The 22,839-nt window shown below is 39.1% G+C and overlaps 1 protein-coding gene across 1 annotated transcript in view; it reads right to left on the bottom strand.

The window, feature by feature from the left end:
• agmo (alkylglycerol monooxygenase) overlaps positions 1 to 22,839 on the bottom strand; it is a 58,609-nt gene that overhangs the window by 24,177 nt on the left and 11,593 nt on the right. The window contains exons 4-10 of the mRNA XM_042490129.1: positions 11,930 to 12,033; positions 10,472 to 10,567; positions 7,623 to 7,689; positions 7,278 to 7,343; positions 5,067 to 5,146; positions 4,531 to 4,665; positions 1,292 to 1,408 (exon numbers count right to left, since the gene is read on the bottom strand). Of these exons, the coding sequence (XP_042346063.1) occupies positions 1,292 to 1,408; positions 4,531 to 4,665; positions 5,067 to 5,146; positions 7,278 to 7,343; positions 7,623 to 7,689; positions 10,472 to 10,567; positions 11,930 to 12,033 (665 nt within the window). The remainder of the gene's footprint in view (positions 1 to 1,291; positions 1,409 to 4,530; positions 4,666 to 5,066; positions 5,147 to 7,277; positions 7,344 to 7,622; positions 7,690 to 10,471; positions 10,568 to 11,929; positions 12,034 to 22,839) is intronic.

A 22,839-nucleotide genomic window follows, 5' to 3' on the forward strand; every position in this document is an offset into this window, starting at 1 on the left:
TTAGGGTGGCACAATGTACTGTTTCAAGCATCAGCATTTTGCATGTGCAATAGTTACATTGTGGGACACTAAATGAACTAAAAACAGGTCATGCTACAACTTTTTTGCTGCTTGACCAAGAAGCAACCTCAGAGGCTGGTAAATAAAGCCTACAGAGAAGCCCTAAAAACTGCAGTTCCTCTAATGTCCACTTGAGGCTGGCTCCAAAACAGTCAGTTAGCATAGATCCCCATGTTAAAATGCCCAACTTTACAGCGGAAATACACATCTTTACAGCCTGGTACAAAAAATGTTTTTTGGTTTTTGTAGCTAATTTCAACTTTCATGCCACCAGTATGGAGGGTGAATTTTTAAGTAACTCACCCGTTAACATTTTATTAAGGCCCAAAGTTACACATATTTCCACTCTCATGGTCACATATGGCTAAAAAAAACCCCAAGATGTCAACGAAATTGAGGCTTCAAAACAGCTGTCCACAAATAAATGGGTGACATCACAGCAGCTAAGTCCATTATTTTACAATCTGTGCTTGACACAAAAATGAAACTTACATGATTCTCGTTTTACATGATTATGGTAAAGGGCAAGCCGTTCCCTTTAGGTCAGGTAATGTGTGTCTGTGTCTGGCAATGTTTATTTAGGTAAACAAGACTCTTCTGTGTTTGTGATTGTGTGTTGAAAAGTACTATAAACAGGCAAGTGCTGCAGACACAGTAAAGTACATGCTTTCCCGAAGCTACAATAGTAACAAGAAAATGTCTCGAAAAGCTTATCAATTTATTTGTGGCAGCTACAAAAAAACCATCACACAATCAAAACATCTGCCGCCACGATTCAGTCTCTCTGTTTTGGAGCTGGACTGTTATTTTTAATTTTTTAATTATACGCTGTACAACACTTGTGGAGTGCAGTTAGTATTCTGTTAGTCTGGGCACAGACAGAGCAGCCAAACGCCAGACGCATCGAAGTGAAACTTGATCATTCTTTACATTGTAAACATGTTGTGAATTCACTCCCTCTGCAGCAGCTGCTCCTCTTATCAATCAATCTGATCTGATCAGCTCTAACTGGATCAATTATCCACCAGCAACTCAAATTTCACAAACTACTGCAGAGGAAAAAAAACTCATGAAGTCAAATCATAGACTAGGTCCTGTATTATTTTCATATTACAGAGAAAGAAAATATCCCAATGTCAGTTTTTTTCCTACATTTAGCAGCCCTACTTGCAATGAAGTTGCTAAATCCTCTGCTGACATTTACAGTCTTCCCAAAGTGACACATACGTACCATCTTGTTTTCAAACAGATCGTGGTAAATCGCCAGCACCAGCAGGAAATGTATGACCACATAAACTTGCAAAGGCAGCGACCAGCTGGGATCATGAGGCACTTCCTGTCCGGTAACCTGCACATGGAAAATAAAACATGTTTAATTCTCCGATCTCTAATTTTCTTGTAAGTGGAGTAATTTTCTGGACAGATTCTCACAGCGGACGGCTCGCCTGCACTTATATAACGACTCCTTTAATCTTACCCTCATGTTTATAGAAACATGTTCAGACGTTTTACGGTGTGGTTATATTATTCACTCTTTATTAATAACCAGTGTAAATACATATGAAATATAATGTGTTCTGAGTATTATTTCATTATGGCTTTAGGGGCCATTAAAGCATTTATATAGTCACATATTTGAACTTAACTGCTCACATTTTAAGTGTTTTTTACTTCATCTCAATCGCAGCTTGTTTTGTTCAGGTTTTATAACTGACTCATATTGGTTGGAAGTATTTTCTGTGCCATTAAGATAAGATAAAATAAGATAAGATAATCCTCTATTAGTCACACGGACGAGACGTTTGCTGTGTTACCACAGTAAAGGGGGATAGTGCAAAAACAAGAAGCATTAGAAAAACAGAAAGCAAAATATATTAAATAATTATACAGTAAAAAATGAAAATATAAAGACAAAAAGGATGTTTTAACTCACATTATTGCACAAAGGAAATATTGACACTGCACTGTTCAGTTTGCACAGTCATAGCTGTTGTTTAACAATCTTTCCAAGTACCCCCCTGGTGAACTGCTGGTTCATAAGTGCCAAAAACAATAACTACCTCTCAGGAACATTTCATAATTAACGTTTTAGTGGATTTGGAAACACCCATGGTTTTTGATGCTAACGTCATGTGCATTTAAATAACATAAGTCGCTTGAGTTTAGTTTAAAATAATATGTATATAGACAGCCTCAGCCAACAAACCCACTTTAAAGGGACAGTTCACCCAAAAATGACAGTGAAAGAAATCAAACAAATTCTCTGTCTCATGTTTCAGAGGCTTAAATGCTTGTGAATGGCACAAGAACTGGTGTGATTCAGGTGTTAAAGGGTTAAGAGACACTGAAAAGACAAATGGCAAAAACAACAGAAACAAGTGAGTCAGTGAGAAATTTTGCACCTTTAAAAAGGAAAATGCTTTAATTGAACTCATAAAAATCATTTTCAAACTTCTCTGATGAATTTTCTCTCTTCAGCTTCTGACGTGTTTATTGTTTTCCAAGTTAAAAGGCCTTTTTTGGTACTTTAGTCGTCTTCGGGCTGAATTTCAAAAGTGGTGAAAATTAGTTTGTTGTGTTCCCTCTACAAAGTCATCCAGTATTTATTGGGCGTAGCGGTTTCCCCCAAACACACAGTAATACACGAGTAAGAATTCCCTGAGTCATCTGACCTGTTTTTGTTTCTTGTGAACGATAAGTAATTAGGCCTCATGTCGAAACTGCGTCCTCTCCGGGAATGAGGCACAAAAAATCTGGCCAATCCTGGACGCCTGCCTCTCATTCGGGGGTTTCCCAGGATCCCGAGGAACCAAAACACCACATGTGGGTTCCCCCCGCATCCCATCCCCAACCCTGTAGGTATTCCAGCACGCTGCTCTGCTTTTTCTCAAAGAGCTGAAACACGTTCAACCCTCTCTCCTCCCTCTCTTTCCTTCTTTCTCCCTCACCGGCAGATATCAACCAGCAGCCGTCTGCATCGAGCCTTTCAAGATATTTCAGCTCCGTCCGTGTTTAGAATCGCCCCGCTGGGTTTAAGGGGCCAATTTAATTGTAAAGGCAAAGGGGACTTTTTTTTTTTTTAAGTGTGAAGCATGAGGGAACTAAATATGTGACACCATCAGCGTTATTTCAAAGCTAACCACCGGGGCATTCGACTGGAGCCTGTATTTCTTTCTATACACACACACACACACTGAACTGCATGCGGTTTTAATCCCGCAGACTGCGTTTAAAGACGGTGAAAATGAACTTATTGTGTTCCCTCTACAAAGGCTGTGCAGCTTTTATTTGATGTGGCAGTTCCTTGTTAAACTTGCAGAATATTTGAGTCCTTCAATCAGGAATTCTGTGAGTCTTTTCGGGCCTGTTTGTTGCATGTGTCAAAATGACGTGTAATGAAGACTGAGTGCATTATTATGAAAATTAACCTCCTGCATGACAGTGCTAATCATGGCAGCATTTTTAGATTTAGTTGTAGTGTTTAGATATAATGCTTGTTAGTTTTGGTTACATTTAAGTCATTTAAATGCATCCATAAGTTGCGTTTCCATCAATCCTCAAATTGCACAAATTACACCGAATGGAAACATGTACATTTTGAAAACAAATCCCATTTCTTGTAAAAAAGTTAATATGCTTGCATGAGGTGTTACTCTAGACTATTTGAAAAAGCCAGAGTTTGCAAAAAGTGCAATGGAAACATTTTTTTTTGTCTTTTCTATGTCGCCTGATGCTATGGCTATGTGGTTGTCAGTAGGAACTGGCTCCCTCATGATGCAGCAGGAGCTACAGGAGCTGTTATTGCATCGCATAACTCTTCAAAAGTTAAGCGCATCATCTGAAAGTTTTAAATCCTCAATTCCTCTGTGAAGTCGTGGACTATCACCTCCCAGAAATCCCTCATACATGGCCGCCCCCATAATCGCTCCATAACACGTCTATGTCAAAATAATGACGGTTAGTGCGGTGGCTGCAATACAAATAAACCTGCTAATGTTTTGAACATCCATCACATGGTTACTGGGATGTTACCAGCAGAGAAGTCACATAACATCACTCAGTGGAAACTCAGTCATTTCGCACTTGTGTTTTATTGACATTTCGAAAATATCTCTTAAGTTTTGCTCATAGCCTGTCTATAGTTTAAGTCCTAGTTCAAACCATTTTTCCAAAACGTTTCATAAAATAATTTATCACTGTTCTCCTCCTGTCTTTTTTTGAACTTCCGATAGTCTAACACAAACACTTCAGTCCCGTCTCGTCAACAAAAAACAAAACATACAGTTGTCATAATTAATATAATCAAGGATGGATTTCTAGCTTGTCGTCATCTTGTCTTCGTCATGTAAAAAAGGTTTCAGACAAACTTTTTATCATAGTTTTCCTTAATGAAATTAACACTGCTGCAGGACTTATAGAAACAACAGATTTCTGTCTGTTTTTTTTCTTTTTTTTTTTTTTTTTACTAACCTTGGGATTTTCTTCGTGGTCACCGAGCCGAGGTTTACCAGGTTGCCAACTCGGACCTTTGAGGAAAGTTGACAGTTTGTCGCTGATAGTCTTGTAAGTGTTGGACCTTTTCCACAAATACACGTAGTAGTGTAACTGAAAGAGCAGAAACACATGAATCAAACATCAATATACAATCAAACGCCACGTTTGACTGATCAATGTTAATGAAGCCGAAGCTGCGATAACTGATCCTGAGTGGAAAAGTTTCTGCTTTCACTGGACAGGACGTTCGCTCGCTCTGTGCTCTGCCAACAGCGAGGGCAGCAAAAATAATCACAACATCCACCGCCTGGCATTTCACTTTATTGGCCTCCTTCACCTCAGCTGGGCAGTTTGTTTGGAGTGGAGTAATAATGTTATGGTTACAGAATGGCCACTCCGCCAGCGAAGGGAAACATGAGCTCACGCCTCATCTACTAAAAAAGGTGTTTATACTCAGAAGGATGGAGGTGAGACGTATGGAGGGCACACCACTGATGGAAGATTGGACCAACCTGAACGTAGAGGATTTCAAAGGTGTTGATGGGGAACACCAGGCCGAACACCACTTTGTCTTTCTCTGGAGCAAAAGTACCTGAAGAGGACACTTACAGATTATATTTGCAAAACTAAATGATGTGAATAAATAATTTGTCTTTTTGACACTTGAGACCAGCGGTATAAACATAACACAGTTATGGCGCGCACACAGTTTTTTGCATCTTCCATTGTTGTCAATGTAGACACACAAAAGATGCACTCAAAAGGGAGACTGAAGCTGTGGTGGTACACAAGTGTTCCCAAGCGCATATTTTTCATGACATCTGCACCATGAAAAACACAAAGCTCAACTTTTGGGATGCAGTAACCAGGCATCACATGTCACGAAAAAACAACCAGTCACAGCCACAGATATCTTTCCTTTCTGTACTTATGTTAGTGTTTGGGAAATATGGAGAAGAAGTTGATCATTTTACAATCTAATCTGATATTTTAATACGCACTTAAGATAGAATTAGCACCCAGTGGTCGTATGCCTCCACAAACCAGTCGAGCTGGACTTACAGTTGACATTATGATTGTCGTCACTTCATTGTTTTATCCTATTGGACGTTTTGTGTGTGAATGTTTAGGTTAAGGCTCTTTGTGCATAACTTAAAGAAATTCCCTCAAGAAATTTTTGAGATACTATGCTTACTAGAAAGAAACACACGGACAAACTGAAAACATAATGCCTCTAAAAAAAATAAATTAAAAAAAGGGGGAAAAAAAAGTCTTGCACACAAATAGGATCTTTTCATTTAAAATTATTTAAATTAGAAAAAAAAATTAGACAAAGTTCACAGTGCTGCTCCAGAAAATGTCACTGAACAAATACCAACACATTTTTAATAATGTTAACAGAAATTATTACTTGGGTTGGGGGCCTTCTAGACACTGCCACACAACCCTTTCCATTTAATGCATGTGTATATATATATATTTTTTTTTTTAAAATAAAAAAAATATAATGTATAAGTCATGTTTGTGTATCTCAGGTCTGTGTATGTAACATTTACCAACAACAGAGTGAAAAAATGAAATTCCCTCTGGTCTTTATAAAGTATGTTTTCCTCTTCTTTTGTACTTTCATTATTATCTAATGTATAATTACAAGCTATCGTATCTTTTAGTATCAAAAAAGTATCAAATTATTGTTACTTTTGACAACGTATCTCTGCTTTGGTCTCCACCAACACCTGAGGGAAACATCTGGCTCTACAAGACAAATACACTCGCCCAACTTTTGGTGATATTTGTACTCCAAAGAGAAAACTGAGGAGTAAAATATAAAACCAGCTACAGAAAAACATTAATAAAGTCGGGATCACAGCTTCTGGGATCAACCTCTTAAAACTGTCTGCAGCCACAGAGAGAGAGAGAGAGAGAGAGAGAGGGAGAAAAATTACCCAAGGGATTCTGGGTAATGCAAACCTCAAAATTTAATCAGTTACCTCTCGCTGACGCTTGGTGCTGAACTGCTGAGTCGAGTGTAAAGGCCACAGGCAGACCTTCAGTTTATAGAGTTTCCCTTCATGTTGTTGTTATTAAGGGTCACACCATAAATTTGGGTTTCCACATCAAGTAATGAGAGGGTCGCCGTCACACACTCCAGGACAGATACGAACGATAAAACACTAATAACATCTTTCGATGCTTTGAAGAAGATGGTTTTAAAATTGGAGTGAGACGCGTAACAGTAAAATTTAGGAGCTGTTCAGCATCACAGGCTGCTAATATCTGTTTGTGAGTAATTCATGTTACACAATGAACACTGTTCATAACATATACACAAAACTTTATATTAAGGTGATTCAAAATACTATAATAATAAAGAATAAATAAGAATTTATACATGACTTTGGCGCTGTAAATCTCAGTGTGGCTACATATCAGCAGTCTGCTAAAACATTTCAAATAATAATTTTGCAGTTAATTGACTGAATTAAGGATGAGCGTCTGTATTTTGAATGAGTATCAGAAACAGAGACACATTTCTAATTATGATTTTTTTGTATGATTTAATTTATTTTTTTATTTTCAATATATATTTCTATATATTGTTAGGTTTTCATTTTTAGCACTCTCATATGTAAAGCACATTGAGCTGCATTTTATGTATGAAAGGTGCTATACAAATAAAGATTATTATTATCATTATTATTATTGTTATTATAATTACTTACCGAATAAGCGGTCCCATATGATCAGAATTCCTCCGTAATTCTTGTCAAGGCAGTAAATGTTCCTCCCTGTTGAGAAAATATTTATCAGATGACCAGAGAAAATATGGTAAAAAAATAAATAAATACTGTTTTCATTACATAATCTCTAACTGCAGAAAAATAACCTGAGCTGACAAAATTAAACTATAACAAAATCTGAATTATTCAGACTTTATCTCACGTTTGTTGCTCTTTCAGTTGATAAACCATCTCAGATATGATTAAAACAAAATAATGTTTGTAAAGCTTAATAAAATGCACAGAACAAATTGTCATTCTCCTTTTATAAAATAAAGTTTATCTCACCGTGATGAACTCTGTGATGTTTTGGGGTGTTGAAGACCCACTCCAGAGGTCCAAGGTCATCAATGAGCTAAAAAAAAACCCCAGTACATTCATATTAAATACATAATACACAGAAGGTGTTCAGTAAATTAAATAGTTTTATGCACAAAATGTACTCGCAATGCATCCACCTGCACAAGTTTAGCACCATCAGCACTGTTAACATCTTTTTCCTCATCCTAGCTCTGGAGGCCAACAAGGGCAAAATGCTACAGCGGCCAAAAAAAACCCCAAAAAAAAACATTTCTATTACAGGACACGTACTGCAACTTCAGAAATAATCTTAATCCAAAAACATAAAAATTAAAAATAAATACAGATATGTGCTGCAAATGAAAAAAAAAAAACATGCTTCAGAGAGCTAAAAAAAACATAAGGCCTGGAGAACTTCAGCTGTGTTGACTGGATATGTAACATTTTTCTGTTGAAACTTGTTTTCAGTTTTGGTGTTTTTTGACTTGTATTGTATTGTTTCTGTATTTGTAGATGATGTATTCGATTGTATTTGTATTTTTTTTTTCTTTTATAAGCCTCTTTGTGTTTATTCTGTTTCCATTCTCTGAATTCAGAGGTTTTTGCGGGTCTCTGAAAGCAGCACAAGCAAACTTTTTTTTTTAATCTTTATAACAGCAGCAGTTTGTTGAGTTTGAGTCACAGGGTGAATAACTGATTATCACATTCAGGAGTTCTTTTCGATCAGTTTGCAGTCGGATTGATCAGAGCTGATTAGATCAGAGTGACTGATTAGAGAAGCAGCTGCTGCAGAGGTGAGTGAAAGCAAACTTTCTGTTGAGCACCGCACCGTGGTGTGCATGGTTTCCATGGGAATGCAGCCCGTTTTATCTTAAGTAAGCTGGAAAAACGATACACACTAAAACTATATGCAGTGTTCATATAGTTTACCAATAAATTTCCATGACTTTGAGGCAAATGTTAAAGACCACACATTTTCTGAACTGACCATAGAAGCATGTGTTATTATACAGATGTATGAAACAAAACTCCATGACTTTTCCAAAACTTTCAGGGTATACTTTAGTTTACTAAAACTTTTTCAGGCCTGGAAATTGTTCCATGGCTTTTCCAGGTTTTTCAAGACTGTAAGAAGTCTGAATATGAATTAACAAGCTCTTAAGTTTCATTTTCATTGTTGACGCAGCCAAAACTAGAAATTCTATATGTATCGGCGAATAATGACGTCACAGGTAAATCAATATGTGGGAAACCCTGGAAATGTTTTGGGCCATTGTAAGGTGTTGTCTGTCTGCATAAGTAGGACAGGAAAAAGATGTAAACAATGCTGATAGTGTTTAATCTGTTAACACACACACATAGATAAAACACTCACATCTAGTCTGACCTAAAGAACTGCACAGCTGAATGCTTCACAAGTACATTTGGTGCATAAAACTATGAAGCGTGAATCATTTTCTCTTCTTCGATATCAAACAGATGCACCAGTGACTCATTTAATTTCAGAGGTCATCCAGAGCATATCACACAGTTCATGTTTCTCTTTTGGCTGCAACTCTCAGATATTTTGATGTTTCGCATAAATACGACAGAGCTCTCAGTCTGGAGAAATGTTCACGGCTGGACAGAATTTCTCAGTGATTCATTATTTCCATGTAATGGCTGCGTCTGGCAGTCGAGCGTGAGAGTTTTATCTTGAATGAAAAGGTTCTCCACCACTTCACTGCGTCTCCGAGGCTGCAGCGCCGCAGCCAATAGTACGCCAATAAATTACATCGAGAAAAAAAACCCCATAAAGGAGGCATAAATTACATCCCTTCAGAAAATTGTGACTCTTACGACTGTTTTCACTAATAGTGCACTAAAAGATGGAAGGCGTTCCAAATCCATTCATTCCCTCTCAAGATTGTGGGGACTGTAAAAGTGATACTCGCAGTCACTTTAAAGGCAGGGAGAGCGGTCATGCTTCTGTTTGGAATATTTCATAAAATCTCATTATTTTTTATTGAACACAGGTTCCACTGCAACACCGAGTCTACAAAGGGTCGACTTAGCAGACGGATTAGTGTTGGCACGGGGAGAAAGATAACTTTACAGACTTTTCTGCAGTCAGATTACCTTTTTATTTGTGCACAGCAACACTGAATCAAAGATTTAATGCATACACAGATAGATGTGCTATGTGCAGTTACTGTAATATTATGTGTACATAGCATGCAAGTTCTGTGCTTGGTTAAAATGGACGTCTACAACTGACAAGAATTTTAATTATTCTATCAATAATTTCATTTTACACTCGTGTTAAAAAGATGCCTGTAACATGGAGCTAAAAAGAAATGTGTTAAATTTTCTAGAAAAGTAAATACAGGCCTACTGAATTTAAAAGGATATTAAATAAGAAAATCACACCTTTCCCCAAACTTGAGAAGCTAAAATTGGTTCTTTTTTTTTTTTTTTGCAAAAAGAAAAGGAAAATCAAATTCTCACTTATTATTTTCTGTGAATCAGCAAATGAAAAAAATCCATTATCCATGTGATGGATGGACTGATTTGTCTAAACTTGCAAATATTTTTTCTGAGTGCCAGCATGTTTTTTCAATGGTCCCCATTGTATTTGGCCACATGCGGCCGCCTCTGAGGCACTCAGCCCAACGCCTTTCTCTGAGCACTCTTTTTCTCTTCGCTTTTTTTTGCGGCTGCTTCGAGCGCCTCTAGTTGAAAATCTCATCCTCCTGTGCCCTCCATCACTGTCGCGGGTCGTGACAGTTTCAGAGTTTTCAACAACAAAAGTAAACTGATTAAAGAATCTATAACTTCCATTATGTTTAAATATTTACCTCAGTGTGGATCCAGAACTGGTAGAGGAGGTTTAGTTGTATGTGAACGGCAAAAAATGTGGGTGGTGCAACCAGAGCCAACGGCAGGTAGAAAATCTGAGAGGAAGAAAGGTTGACATATTACACATCTGACCAAGTCCTCTTTAATTACATATAATACAACACAGGAGCACATCAAGATATTTTACATGCAACAGTCGGGAACTTTTCCATTCCTGAAAATCTTTTAAAACAAACGTAGTAACAACCATCAATCATACAATCATACAATATAGAGACTCGCTCTTCAAAACGTTGCTGTACATCGCTCCTAGTGGTCAAAAATGCCACAGAGTACATTTAAAGCTTAAGGCCGGCAATATTTTGTTCTTGTCCACAAATCTATTAAAAAAGACCAAAAAAACAATGTGTTGGGCATCTCGCAATACTTTCTGACTTTACCACCCTGTCTGGACTCAGCCATATGTGACACAGTGCCATAGTTTGGCTCTTAATCCTCTTTGTAACTACTGGAAAACAATGGAGCTTTAATGACAGGTTCAGACTACAAAATGTTTTTGTCTGTTTTGTCTTTTGTCATATAGTCAGTAATTTTTGCCATAATTTAACAACATAACTCATAACTGAGAGACATGACTACTTGTTGGTCCTCGACCACTGTGGAAGGTCTTAGAAACGCTTTAACCATTGCAATTTTTAAAATCCATTTATTCACAAGCACATTTAACATAAGCTTTCAAAATCCAAGGCCTTATTATCATTCTATTATTTAATTTTTTTTAAATGACTTTATTATTACTTTTTGCTTATTATTTTACTGTTGTACCTCTCTATCTCTCTCATTTTTCAGTTAATTTGTTTTAACTTTGAATTTTGTCATTTTATGTTGAACTGAATCGGCGTGCAGATACCGTGAGCGGCTCTCAAACTTGGAGCTACAGGCTATTGCAAGGCTAAAAACATCACGCTAGTCACATTTTTCAAAACAACTTGGCACATTGGGGCTTCAGGACACTTGGATTACTTCGGACGAGCAGTATGGAGACATTTTGTAGTTTTATTATGTTTTCTTTTTTTATCGTTTGATTTCTTGTCAGTATTTTGCTTCAGTTGAGTTTTGTGGACTATAAAAAACTGACTTTCTATCGGCATGAGGGAGAGTGGATAATGACTACATTTTCATATTTTTTAAAGCACAGCTACAACTGCTTTGTGCTATTTTGTTAATTGCTAGTAAAGGTCTGTCGCAGACACGCTCCCGGAGAATTATAGTTTTTTGGGTTTTTGAAACTTAATTTTATATACTTGTGATTTTTTAAAATAATTCTAATGTGGCTGGGTGGTAAGTGACATGTTTTTCTCCTCCTAATACATTTATTTTTGATTCATTTTATTCATTTTTGATTTTTTAAGAGAAATAACATTTTGTAAGGGACATTACAATATACAGTATCTTACCCATGATGTGAACTGCTGTGTGAGGGACTGTCTGAGGGCCGTGGTGAGGTTGTAGTACTCTGAACTGTGGTGAACCTGGTGAGCGGCCCAAATGAAGGACACCTCTGCAGAAAACCACACACACACACACACACACACACACACAAAAACACATTAATCAGGCGTCCACGAGTCCAAATGTCAAGTGAGGTTATCACTTCATTCACCTGCTCATTAATGTGTGACAGAGCTTCATATACTGTACAGCCCGTGAACCCTCACACACACACAGCTGCCTCCACGTCACCGCAAATGATTTATCTCAAACACCAACCTCCCCTGATGAGTAACTGGACACTTTCGTCCCCAGAAGAAGTCATTTCGGTGCTGCTCGCGGCCAGCCGTGATGAAAAGCTGAGGCTTGAGCGTAGCCGGCCATTTGAGTAAGGGGCTATTATGACGGCGGGGGTATCCTGCTGCAGCTGGTTAGCGTCCAGCCTGATGTCCCAGTGCTCCAGTTTACATTCCTCTGCTGTGTTGTGATACTTGCTACATTAATATCTGTGTTACACTTCATTTTAACATCCAAAGGGAACATGCTTGTTAAGTTTCACTGGATCTCCGGGCCGTTTCCGGACCACCCCGCTCTGCTCTGTGCTTTTTGGCACCTCCCGTCCACTCTGGCCTCCGCAGCCGTACAACAGAGAACAGTAACCTTCAAATACTGCAGAACCACAAAGCTCCATATAGACCGTGTACAGTGATGTATGTGTTGTAATAAAAACAACCCCAAGTTATGAAATGAGGTTTGAGTTTACGAAGCGGCCTTGATGTGTGATGGGATTTGTGATTAAAGGATCAGTTGTGAAGCAATTAGACTTCTATTAATACACATGGCACGAATGTGTGTGTCCCCACTTACAGGATACACAAGCTTATTTTTAGCTTAATGACGATGGATTTTTGTAAGAGAGTCCAACATTTTGAGAAATTTGCATTTTCACCTGCTGGACTACTTTTATTACAGTACAGTAAATATGACAGCCAGCAGCCAGTCATCTTAGCTTAACATAAAAGACTGAAATTAGGGAGAAACAGCTCGTCTGTCACATAAGCAGCAAAATTATGTCTTTATTTATTAAATACAAAGAGTAAACAATTTGCTTTTAAGGGATTGGGTTCCAGACTACTGAAAATGAACAGCACTCACATTAGCTAATTCAGGGAATAAATTGATTTGTAACTTTTTAAAATTACATACTTTTTTATTTTGGGGTTATGGAGGTATCAAGTACTTCCAAGTCAAACAACTCAAAGCTGAGCCGAGTCCAAGTCGAGTTGCAAGTGTTTTTTGATTTTTTAAATCTAAAGTCATCAAATTTGTGATCCGAATCCAAGACGTGTGACTCATGTACACATCTCTGAGCTTTAGAGGTGACGCTTGTGTTTTCTGTCTTTGTGTGAAGCTAAGCTAACCATCTCCTTGATGCAGTCTCAAATTTTTTTACGGTGCAGATGTTGGAGTCGCCCATCGAACATCAGACACTCCACGGATAGTTGAGCATATTTCTCAAAATGTCAAACTAGTCCTTTAACCTACCTGAGCGCCTGAAAATCGCTTTCACATAGTTATACACTCTCTCTCTCACACACACACACACACACACACACACACACACACTAACAGCTTTACCCACTGTGGGATTACTTCTTTCTATTTTGAGAAAATCATTCAAAAACCACATCTCCATCTCCTCCTCCCTCAACGTTTAATAAACTTGTGAATTGTATCGAGGCAGGCAGTCGAAAACCCCGACAGGCCGATGGTCCGCTGCACCTGAACAAACACGCCGCTGAGAACTGAAGGTGTCAGTGTGAGCAGAGGAGCACCGCGATCCGTCCCGACGCGTTCCTAATCAGTGACACCGAGGTGGACTTCCTCAAGCGTTTGGGGAATCCCCGAGGAGCTCCGAGAGAAAACTACCGCTCCCGAGGAATACTCCACACCTCGCTCAGTTAACAGGGTTATTGCTGGATTTCAGCAGGTGTGACAGAAAAAATGTATTTTGGACTGAATCGCGGGTTGGACTTTATTTCAAACTTTATTTGCCCTCTCAAAGCAACTGACAGAAAGTCTGCAGACGAGGCAGCAGTGAGAGAAGAGAGGGGCAGAAAGAAAAGAGGACTGACTGCTGTTCAGCACTAAAATTATGACGTCTCTTCCGTTCTGAACCATGGGGGATTCAGAGATGGACTGTCCTGCTAAGAGACATATTGAGAGGATAATCCAGCCTTTGTTTAATTCCAGCAGCCTGAGTCTTTTTGCATTTTTTTTCTCCTTGCTGGAATTGCGCTTGGCAGGGTCCAGGACTAAGGGCGGCTAAGATTGATGCTTCTTGTCATTGATAGGAAGTAGGAACTGCTAGGCTTCACTGCAAGCCCATGTCCTCATCTCTGGACTCGGCGGGACACTGCATAGTTTGGCAGAGCCTATTCAGGAGGGAAGCCCCGTTAATGGTGAGAACCAATGCCACAGAGCCCGCGTTCCCAGCAAGAGCAGAGAAACGCTGAGGACAGCACTTCCATCTGGCCTCCAGCGAGTCTCCACTCACGCTTTCTCAGGAATAACAGGCACGAGCGCACGCTAACAAGGTGACCGACAGTTATGACACTTTATATGAGACTCTTCCAACAATAAAAATGACAGTGACAGTTACTTATTTTAATCCTTAAAACACAATGTTTTCATCTACCTAAAAGGGCCCCTAGTGGTCATGTGAATCCACACATTTTCATCCCAGCTTGTCACATGGTGCCACTCTGTCAGTGACCTTCTGCACCTACTCATGATGTTTTAGGTTTCCTTCTGCGTCAGCTGTTTACGCTCCGGGAGGCCGTTATCGTGATGTCAACAAATGCACATGTTGGGATGATGCAGCACGTCATTATGTTTACACAAAAGCAGATCACGATGGTTAAAATTAGGCAACAAAGTCACGGATGGTTAAAAAGTAACAAGGAAACGAAATATCAGACTCCCGAAGTTATTTTGATGCCCTATGACCATTAATATGAGACTGGAGCGCCAACTGGCTGTTAACTCCAGTAAATAGTCTGCACCAGGATGTTTGGTTAGGCTGTAAACTAATGGAGCAGCTGCTGGTGCGAGTTGTGAGCTGTAGTTCGAATAAACAGCAGTGTCTGACTGTTGATGGTGGCGCTGTTGGTGGATTTGTGGAGTTTGTTAGTGGCCGTTATCAGCTAAAGTTAGCTCCGCCTGTTAGCTGAGCGAGCAGCCGCCGGCATCAGGCTCTCTTCACATCTGGACTGCACTCAGATCCGGACTGTCTGGAGCAGTTTTATAGTTTAACGTTGTTTGACAGGCAGGCAGGAGCCTCTGTTATCTATGAGAGGAGCACAATTTTCATCCATAGCCAAAAATTTAGACTGAAACACTAACTCTGTGAGAGGAGCTGAGTTTCAGCCTCCAGACTAACATGTAGCAGATTCAGAGAACATTTAGGCTGAATCATGTTATTTTTTGCTTCAGTGTGATCAAAAAGTCAGAGTTTACAATGAACCTGGACACAAATCCCAGCTGTCTCATGAGTTATTTGTGGTGTTTCAGACTATAAATAGAGATTTTGAGCGTTACAAACTATTTTTTACCTATTTTTGTCAAAATTATCTCTATATGTGTTTTATTTATACAATCTGTCACCTCGATTCTAATTCCCGGGTCCTGTATTAGCCTAATTGGATTAGATTAAGTAGAAAAAAAACACATCTTGACCAAAATAAAATGAATTTTTTTGACTAAAAAATAATTTTCGTCTCAAGACGAAATCTAAAATCGCTGCCAAAATGGACACTCCTGTGCACGAACCACTACAGGGGCAAGCAAGGGGGGTAATTTGGATCACATAATCCGTATGATTAGTGGTCGTAGTATGAGTATGATAAAACCCTCTCATAGCTCCTTGTTTATTGTGGTGTGTTATTGTTTAGATGGTGTTTGGAGTCTGTCTGTTTTTTAATTTGTCTGTATTTTATCTTATCTTTTAATGTATTCTTTTTTCTTCCCTGATCTTGTTGATTTTGTTTATTAGAACTGCTATTTCTGTGTTTACGGCTAATATTCTTCAAACAGCATTTACTCTTATTGTTATGGGTTGCTGCTGTTGTTATTTTTTGTTTTGTAAGTGTTTCTCTCTTTACTTCTGCTTTGCCTTGTTTGTCAAAGCACTCAGTAAACTCTGTTTTTAAAGGTGCTATATAAATAAAGTTATTGTTATTATTACATCAAACCATGTGCGACTAAAATAAGTCTTGTATTCACCACCTGGACTCACCGGGCTAAGAGAAGAGGTCTGGCAGCAGAGTGATGTAATCCCAACACTTAATGTCATATTGTTGAATTACATTATGACACATCATGAAGGCCTATAAGTCATCGTCCGTCATGTTACGTGACAGAGTTAGACTTTAACAGAGTCTGTTTACGTCCAGCTCAGCCCTGTCGGGAGCAGAGCTTATATAACTGCAGTCGTACAAACGCAAGGAAGCAAAGTCCTATTGAGCTCCATAAATTCAGCTGCAGTCGAGGCCTGCAGTAAGTGCCGATAATGATCAATCTGTACCTTGATAATGCTGCAATAAAAAGAAAGTATGACTCGTCAAAAAAGAAAAACAATCAGCAGAGACAGAGGTCCAACTCTCTCACCACCAAAACCTTATGAAATGCTTTTACAGTTCAATCCATCAGCTGCCAAATCATCACCCTGAGCGACAAACTCCTGGCACTAACAAACGGCGTCCTTCATGTGCGGCGCTCTGAGTGGTGGGTCGCCCTGTCAATCACGGCGGTAATGGCCTGTGAACGGCCCTCCAGTGTTTGGATCGGAGGGCTCTTGGATGGGGTGCCAACCCAAACAGCAAGCGCAGGACTCAGTGGGACAGTCGGCCAACTCCCCTCTGCCGCTGCCATACTTCATGCTGTCCACACAGCTCAGTCACACACACTAAACTAAACACACTAACGCTGGTCAGGCCCACTTACAGCTCGCACTAACAGGGCATAAAACTATGTATAGAAAGTGAAAGGTGACGTAAAATGACTTTTCTATTAGATTTTTCACACTCATAGACATTAAAACTGTCTATTCTTTGCTCTCTTTGTTACCACTCTCTGTGGCAAACACTAACAGCCCCTCCAGGATTTTGCAGGCTCATTTAGGGGAAATGTTGTAACCCAAAATGCCTGATTTGATGATGGCTTTTATGAAAAAAATTGCAACACATATTGCATTGTTTTTACGCTTGCACTGCTCTGAGTTTGTTGCTTGTGCTAATTCAACTCACTCTGAGTCTTTCAGCACGTGAAATAGACGTGGCTGCAACAGCCTCTGTCATGCATCTTTACAACCAGAAACAAGGACGTGAGTTTAGTGACGTTGTGCAGAGGACTACTATGGTGAAACTCACAGGGAACTACGGCAATTGGCAGAACTTGCAGAGAAGTTGTGGCAATTAGACAGACTTGCAAAGTTGCACAGAACTCATTGGGACTGGTTGACTTTTTGTTGCAATCACGACATCGCAACATCCTGTAAGGGCTGACAAAGGAGTGATCATGATAGATTTTATGTTTAATGTAATACGAGCCCTGGGCTTATGGAAGATTTGAAATGCCTAATAAAAATAAATAAAAACAAAGAAATAACGTGAAATACAACAGCAATTGTAACATTTTAAAAAAAAAAAAAAGTTAAAATGATAATTATTATGCTTTTGGTGTCAAATAACTATTGTATCAAATACTGTAATTATTTTTCATTGAGACATAAATTTTCCATGCTGCTAAATCCAAAGCTGTTTTTTAAATTATTTTTCATAAGTATTCAATTGTTTATGTTTTTTATTTCAACATACATTAAACTGCACAATACTACTACTACTACTACTACTACTACTACTACTACTACTAACTACTAATAATAATAATAATAATAAATAATAATATAAAAAAATAATAATAAATAAAAATAAAAAAAATTTAAAAAAATAAATAACATATCCTGAAAATAAAAGTTAATAGATTTACTTAAGCCTCTGTCCAACAGTTATGTTATCCATTATGTAAGAAAAGAACCATGTGATCAGCATGGGCAGCAACCTCGGCTAAACAGACAAAATAAACAAACCACAGAAACTACTCAAAACTCACAAAAAGTAAAAGGAAGGGAAAAGGTGTCTTTGAACACAGTGGTGTAAATCATGGTTCATAAAATTTGTCCATATTCAAAAGTCTAGTGTCTAGAATAACGACTGGCTTTCTGTTCCAAAATTCTGCATAATTTGCACAAGAATCGTACAATGCAATAACGCGTATTATCTTAAATACAATATAAGTAAAGGAAAAGAAAGTAGCTCCGCAAAACTGAAAATCGAATGGATGTTTATAACATACAGTTGTATAGTAGTTTTTACTTTTTCTGCTCATTCCAGATGTGGTTTTGATTTCAGTGGCAAAACTGGGGGCTTGTTTTAAACCTTTTTGATCTTTTCTCTCCCTGATGGACTTTATTTCTACCAACATGACGTCACGTCCAGATCCCAACACTTAACTTTTTTTTTAGAATACAAAGTTATTACGAATACGGACACCCAAGTTGTGAAAAAAATACTGTACTCTGAAAGTTAAAGCAATCCAGATGTGAGGCATTACTTCTCATATCCATCCTTCATATTCACACTTCATCCCTCCAATCAGTGGAGTGTCCGTCTGTCAGCAGCTGACGGAGGGAGGTCTGTCCGTGCAGCGAGGGGGGCACACGAGGGCAGCAGACAGCCGGACCGTGGCCTCTGCTGAGCTCAGCGACCCTCTCCACGATCACAACACTCGCTTCTTCTTCTACACTTTGTTTAAAGGCTGCACATACAGGCCCTGCGGACATTATCCCTTTGTGATGTCTCTCTCTTTCTCTCTTTTCTCTCAGTAGACGTTCTCTCTCTTTCATCGCACACACAGCAGACACAGAGTGAGCGCACAGTGACCTATAGATCACTGTTGATGTTATCTCTGCCTCCCATGAGGCCTTTCACTTGGTCCCTTCTGCTGCCGTGAGCGAGACCCCCACATCCTGACCAAACCAGACCGACAGAACCAGCAAACCAAGCAGGGGGGCCCCGGATTCTTTTGTCGGCCCTCAAACCTGCACTGGGCCAGGAACTCGCCGTCACGGTGAAGGATTTTTGGCAGCGCGGTGCCGGGGGGGAAGGTTAACCCCCCCCCCCCCCCACCTCCACCACCACCTCCGCCCTGCCACACAGCCGGGAGGAGCTCCTCTTTAAACAATAACATCCACATCGTCTGCGTCTCCTCGGGGACGGAGGACAGCAGAGGAGTGCTGAGCACATCTGTTTGTCTTGACAACTGCTGCTGTCTGCAAGAGCAGAGAGGGAGGGTGTGGACGCAGCAGCACACACACATAGAGGACGGAGCAAGGTGCAAAAATTAAATAAAAACTTTGAAGAAGGGCTAATCTTTCACTAATGGCAAGGACTCGAAGGAGCTGGGTTCAATACAGGAACCTGATTACCTAAATTCCCGTGGATAACCTTTATCTGCTTTGCTTTGGTGCAGCAAATAACAGAAGAGTGCATATGCACTATTAGTGCTTTAACCCTTTGAAACCTGAGCAAACTGGCATTGAAGAAGGAGAAGGCATTGAGCAACTCCATGAGAAATGACCCCAAGTATTGGCAAAAAATTAGTAAAAGTTAGTTAAAAAAAAAAAGTAAACAATAAAGTAGCAAAAAAATAAAAGTTTCAAGAATATAACCTGAAACTTTGCAAAAAAATGTAAAAACAAACAAGGACATTACCTGAAAAAAATGCTAAAAAATAATTTTAAAAAATTGTTTTTTTTAATAACGTTATTTTAAACATACCACTATAATGCTTATATACACCATATTCTATATTTTATTTCACTTTTTTTTTTTCATGTTTTCAAAATGAATTTGAAAAATTTCTCAGGTTTCAAGGGTTTAAATTCTTGTGAGAGACATCTGAATGCAGCAAAACTGATGTTTCATGCAAGAACCGTTGCCATGCAAACAGCCCCCTAATCTGCATGCATAACACAGCGTCAACACATCACACCCATGCCATCCATGAACCCGTCCTGCCAGCTGTCCTTTTTATACAGACATAGTTTTGGCGATGTCTCCCCCTCCTACACCAGCTATAAGGCGAGACAACTCTGTCCCCCAATTTCGTGACTGTACCTCATACAAAACAGTGAGGCGGCAATATTCTTGCCCTGAGAAGGCAGCGTCACCGAGGCTGCTGTCTGAAACTGATGACAATATTAAATCTTGCACAGCTTGTGTTTCGTTGCTGAAGCTCTAAATCTTCGGACGTATCTTCAAGCACCACCTTAAAACGCCTTTTTCTTTTTTCTTTTTAAACTGACAACAAATGAAGATTGTCTCCATGATTCTGCCATCTTTTATCTGGGACTGCACTGATGGATAAGCTATACATCTGTCTGTTCAATTAAACTTAACTTCCTTTCTCTCAGCTGATTGGTTTACAAGTGAAGGGATACTTTGCTGATTTTTGACCTGTGTGTCGCCACGGTGTGGGGAGTGTGTGCAGATGAATGCCATTAAGGTGCTGGGAACTTCCCACCTGCGCTGTGTGCCAAAATCTGCCCAATGATGCACAATTCATCAGCGCGGGGCGCACCTGGACACCGTTCATCTGCACACATTCTCCACACCGCTGACACAGCCCAGGTTAAAAATCAACAAAGTATCCCTTAAAGGTCAGTCCAGTTTCAACAGGAAATACATCACATTAAAGAAGAAATTAAAACATTTAAATGGAAAAGTGATTCTCTGATGTTCCTGAGCTATAAGTGTAACACCGAGCAGCAGTGTGGCGAGACGACTGCAGCGTAACTCCATTACCTCACATATAATCAGAGTCCGGACAGCTGACTGGCTGATTAATGGCCTCAGCCTGGCTGGCATGCCTGGATATAGATGCCGCCCGAGAGCAGAGCTGCTATTAGTGGCGCTTGCGATATGAGGTTAGAATAAACAGAATCAACAGGGCTGTCAACAACATGGCCGCATCCGAACCCAGTCGGCCTCCTGCGCACCCAAAACCATCTGGTTCGGATAGAGGAGTTTGAACATATATAGTCTGTCTGGGGGGGGGGGGGCAGCGGACTAAATGTGGGCGATATAGGAATTTGTTTTCTATTCTTGTCAGTCAGCAGGTTATTAAAGCAATGTGTTTAGAAATAGTGGTTACATGGCGGTTCAATGCGTGGCAAAGGTTGTTATTTCAGGGGCTGGAGGAGATACTCTCTCGAGCAATCTGTCAGCAACTGAAAACTTACATCTTCTGTTTTTCAGAAAACAGCCAAAATGCAAAACCAAAAGAAAATTAAAGCCACAAACGGCATTTGTCAAGGTCAACGCAGATTGCAAGAATTTGAATGCTCGTTTCTTTTTAAACTGACAAGAAGGAAAAACATCTGATGAGGCTTCTGACCTTCAGTGAAGATGTGTTTTGCTTCACTACATTTTTACTGAATTTAGTTTTCTGAAGTGCAAACACAAAAATATTGTTACTATATGAGAAGCGTCAAAAGTTCAAAGATTCAAACCACGTGCAGGATGGCCAGAGCAGGATTTAAAATCCTAATCTTTAACCAACCTGTGCACCAAGTGTAGTTAGAATTACCTTAGCCACTGTTGATTTATGAGTATTTATTGTAATATTGAACATAAAGACAAGTATTTGAAAATACATAACTTAAAACACAATGACGTATCAAAATTTGTTTGATAAAGTTAGATCAGCGATAGCTGTCAACGATCCTACCATAGTTTTAGGACAATTGGCCCAACTATCTGGGACTGGCTCATTTTTAACATGCCTTTTTATTATTATTATCATTATCATCATCATGTTATACTGTCATAGTCACAATAAGAAAATAAGATCAAGAATATATAAAATAAGATATATAAGATGATAATCTTTTTATGTTTTTTTTGTATTATTCTACTTTTTTGATATACTTAAAAGCAATCTTTTGGTCACTCAGCTGCCAACTTATCTGGCTGATGTGCTTAAGTCCTGCATTGTTTTTAATCTGGGATCAACCTTGTGAAGCACTTTGTACCTTTGTTTTGAAAAGTGCTTAAAATATAAATTTTATTATATTATTATAGTTTGTGAAAGTATTATTCAGAGAAAACTGAGGAAAGAGTTGCAAAATTTGACACTTTTAAAGGCCACTGAAGCAAAGACGCAGATGAATGGAGAGATTAATATTTAATATTTATATTAATATGGTTAAGTATTTTGACTCAAATTTGAGATAATTGCTGAATCCTAAAGTTGTTTTTTTACAGCACTACCTTCATGTCTAGACCTTGAGTGTCATTTTTTGTGCCTAGTGGTGGAATTTGCAACCCACCTGCCACTTCAGGTGACTTTTTGTCAAACTGTTTTTGCTGCACCAAAACTTTTAGCAGAAAAAAATAACAGAGAAGAGAAAGAAAAAAGAATAATCTCAGCAAAAACAAAAGGGCTCCAGCAGCACGTGCCGCTGCTTGTACCTCTAATGATGAAAGTAGGACTCCACCGACTGCACCGACGAGACGAGTTTAAGCAAATATTGATATAAAGAGTTGTGAGCACTTTATTTGATTCTATGTGTGCACAGAGGTCATTCAAATGTTTGCGTTTCCTGATTTGCCTTAACTTAAACTTCAACTGGAGTTGAAGCTGATTCAGACCTAATGCTAAAAGAAAGGCCACAAACATGCTCTAGTCACAAGCTTTTTGCAAATATCTCTGATCCTTAATTTCATCCAAATCGCCAGCAGACAGCTGACTTTCC

This window comes from Plectropomus leopardus, chromosome 7 (assembly GCF_008729295.1).
Source record: "Plectropomus leopardus isolate mb chromosome 7, YSFRI_Pleo_2.0, whole genome shotgun sequence".
Classification (NCBI taxonomy): Eukaryota; Metazoa; Chordata; class Actinopteri; order Perciformes; family Serranidae; genus Plectropomus; species Plectropomus leopardus.